At 40.6% G+C, this 3547-nt stretch overlaps 1 protein-coding gene across 1 annotated transcript in view; it reads left to right on the top strand.

Moving 5' to 3' along the window:
- Window positions 1-3307, top strand: part of fgf5 (fibroblast growth factor 5) — an 11151-nt gene extending 7844 nt beyond the window's left edge. The window contains exon 3 of the mRNA XM_020595348.1: window positions 2934-3307. Coding sequence (XP_020451004.1) covers window positions 2934-3296 — 363 coding nt within the window. The 3' untranslated portion in view covers window positions 3297-3307. The remainder of the gene's footprint in view (window positions 1-2933) is intronic.
- The last annotated feature ends 240 nt before the right edge of the window (window positions 3308-3547 follow it).

Consider the following 3547-nt stretch of genomic DNA (forward strand, 5'->3'; position numbering starts at 1 on the left):
GAGGGGAAAGAAACTCAGAGCATCATGGGGCCCCCCAGCAGCCTTGGCCTCTAGCAGCATAACTAAGGGCTGATCCAGCCCTAACTATAAGCTTTATCAAAAAGGAACGTCTTAAGTCTAATCTTAAAGGTAGAGAGGGTGTCCGCCTCCCCAACTGAGACTGGGAGTTGGTTCCATAGGAGAGGAGCTTGATAGCTAAAGGCTCTGCCTCCCATTCTACTTCTGTGGACTCTAGGAACCACAAGTAAACCTGCACTCTGAGAGCGAAGTGCTCTGTTAGGATGATAAGGCTCTCTGGAGTCTGGCTGCAGCCATTAAACCCTATGAAACACAACAAGAGCCAAGGCTTCTTCCTTTCATGCACGCTTCTGCATGTACTTGTGTGCGAGTACATTCAGATATGCTCCAGCTGATTTGATTCCAAATCTATAACTTCATGATTAGTACCACAGATGGTATGTTGCTCAAATGCAGAGTTCTGCATCATTTCAGCCCACCCAAAGCAACGACTCTAAAGCTCCATACAATTTTCTAATCACCTTAAAAAACAACAGCCAAAAGGAACACTCAGTCACACTGAATAACTTAAACGTGGTACGTCTCTGCCGTCTCCACAGCTCAGATTTTGACAGAGATACATCAGAATATCGTGCCAGTACTGCCTTTACATTTTCGGGAAGGCCATAGTGGCACATCATTCACAACTGTTTGTGTTTGGTACAGCCTGAGCCACAGTCAGCACCTATGTGTAGGATATGAACAGTTCTGTGGCAGAATGGTTGTTCTTAACAACTTCCATCACTTTCTATGTGTACAAACAAGTGCATGTTTGAGAGAAGACTGTCCAAAAGTGTGCACTGCTGTCCCCATTTGACAGGATCTTTGCACCATCTTTGGCTAAAATGGACTGAAAGCTACCCCACTGGCATTTGGACTTGGATTGTTTCATCTTTCTGAATACCATTAAAATATTCACCACAAGAAGAATCTGAAAAATGCTATAATCACATATAAATTCCATGCCTACAATTCTGCAGTAGTAAACCACAAATCATAGCATCTGAAGGCTTTGGACAGTGGTTGGCAATGATGGAAAGCATTGTGACCCAGGGAACACCATTCTGGCTAAGAACTAACCTGAGAACCACTGTTGTGGGGTAGATAGACCAAATGGGCACCGTTTTAATTCTGAAAGTCTCTTAGACTTTTCTAAATATTATATATTTGTTTAGTCACAAATAAAAAGCTATACATGCAAATGAGTTTAAAAAACAAAACAAGATTAGTTTAAACACTTATTCAAGATTCCTGCAGTTAGTCTGTTTATTTATCTGGATTCCCATTACCTTCCACAACAGTGGTTGCTAGTCTTCCTGGGGTCCACTTATTCAATACATAACATAAAATTAAAATTTACACATCATAGTAATTACAATTAAAATTCCATAACACTAAGCATCATAAAAATTACAGTCACTAATTCACTAACCTAAAGGACAGTCAAGCAAATAGTAGAAATTAAATGCAGTTTTAGGTATTTCTTAAATGTAGAAATACTGGCTAATTCTTTGATTCCCTGTTTATTCCATTCAGATGCTGCTCTGAAAATAACTGTGTATTTTAAAACATTGTTTCTGATTTGAGGAGTTCTTAAATTTCCATTTCTTACAGATCATGTTGAATAATTATGAATCTGATCTGGATATTCCAGTAGTTAATTTGTTAACATTACTTAAACTGTAGCAAAGTCTGACTTCGACAGGGAACCAGGACAAGCTGTTGTGCACACCAGTAGATCAAGTATAATATGAACATTTTAACATCAATCTTACTGCCTTATTCTGAATCGTTTGCAGTCTTTCAACATGTTGCTTACTTGCAACAAACGATGTAACAGTGCTGTTACGCATTTATAACATTTTTTATTATCATTCAAGAGTAACAACAGTAAAACTACATTATTGATTGCACGGTCAAGGACCACCTCAAACGCCTTCACGGACCACCAATGGTTTAAAACCCAAGTCTATCAACATCTTTTCTATCAAACAGTGTTTAGTAGGGTTCTGCTTTATCAGATTAACACAGTACAACCAAAGAACCCCTCTCTAGTACCAAACTGACTGATCAAACAGAACTTCAACAGATTAATGAACACAATTCTGTGAAATTAAGTTATTGCAACAAACAAAATGATCAGAGAACCAACAGCCTGTCTTGCATTTGACAGTTTATGGTTAGTCAGAGGTTCTTTGTAATACATTTTTGGCCTTTAGACAAGAGGCTCTGTTACTGTAAGCCACAACAACTCTGTGATAAGAAATTTTTTTTTGCTGACTTCAAAACCTGCATCCAAGATAAAGGTTAAGTCTCCCTAATTTATTCTGGAGCATTCACTGTTTTACAGCAGCAATTACTGTTCACTGAGCATTCACTGTTTTACAGCAGCAATTAAACTTAACACTGACCCTGCAAAGAGGCTGTCAAGCAAGCAATTACAGGTCAGCTTCCAGTGTTTACCCACTCTGAATGTCGTATTAATTGTATTACATATGATCCGGGAGTGCAGATGCTTGTGGGTCAGAGCTTTTCTGTCAAGTATAGGAGCCATTAATTTTTCTTTCCCCGACTTATACTGTTGGTAATTATCTAAGAGGAAAAACACAGGGTTAGGTTACATGGTAGCAAACAGCGTTCCCACATGTCCTGCAGCTGAGGCCTGTTAACATGTGTCCAGTACTCAGAAACGGAGCATGTGGAACAATTTGTAAATGCATTAGATTTGAAGATTTGTTATTCAAAAATGAATTACAAATAGCCTCACTGACTTATCTAAACCAATGAATTCCAGTTCCTGTTTCTGAGTCACGTTAGATTAAAGAGAACAAGGTAAGAGGCAACACCTGTTAATACATATTTCCCTTCCTTTGTAGGAATGGTTCACAGATGACTGTAAGTTCAGGGAGCGGTTCCAAGAGAACAGCTACAACACTTACGCCTCAGTGATCCACAGGAACCACAGGACTGGTCGCGAGTGGTTCGTGGCCCTCAATAAGAGAGGGAAAGCTAAAATGGGTTCCAGCCCCCGGGTCAAGTCCCAGCATGTCTCTACTCACTTCTTGCCCAGGGTCAGTCTGCACGATAGGAGTGAGAGAGGCTTCACCATCGCAGACAGACGCAAAGAGAGGAGGAAAACCCCACCGCCCAAAACACCTCTCACAAAGGCTAACATTCATGCAGGAACAGCACCGAGGCGTACCCAGATCAAGTACTGGCCCAAGTACCGGTTTGGATAGAGGTCACAGGGTTGGGCTCCATCTTGGGAATACAAGGTTCATCTACAGTAGAGATATAAGTCATAGACGTGCCCGAAAAACCAACAGTGGCTATATATCACACTGAAATCATTCCAGGTATATTTGGAAAGTGTGAAAACCTCAAAGGGCTGCCAGGCACAACGACGGAGCTCACATTTGTGAGCTGTCCTTCCACTTGAATTGATGATGCTCTGCTCTGTTTGTGTACATGGTGAACTTTGGCAGAAAGT

The sequence above is a fragment of the Monopterus albus genome, unplaced genomic scaffold (genome assembly GCF_001952655.1).
Source record: "Monopterus albus unplaced genomic scaffold, M_albus_1.0 scaffold26.1, whole genome shotgun sequence".
Lineage (NCBI taxonomy): Eukaryota > Metazoa > Chordata > Actinopteri > Synbranchiformes > Synbranchidae > Monopterus > Monopterus albus.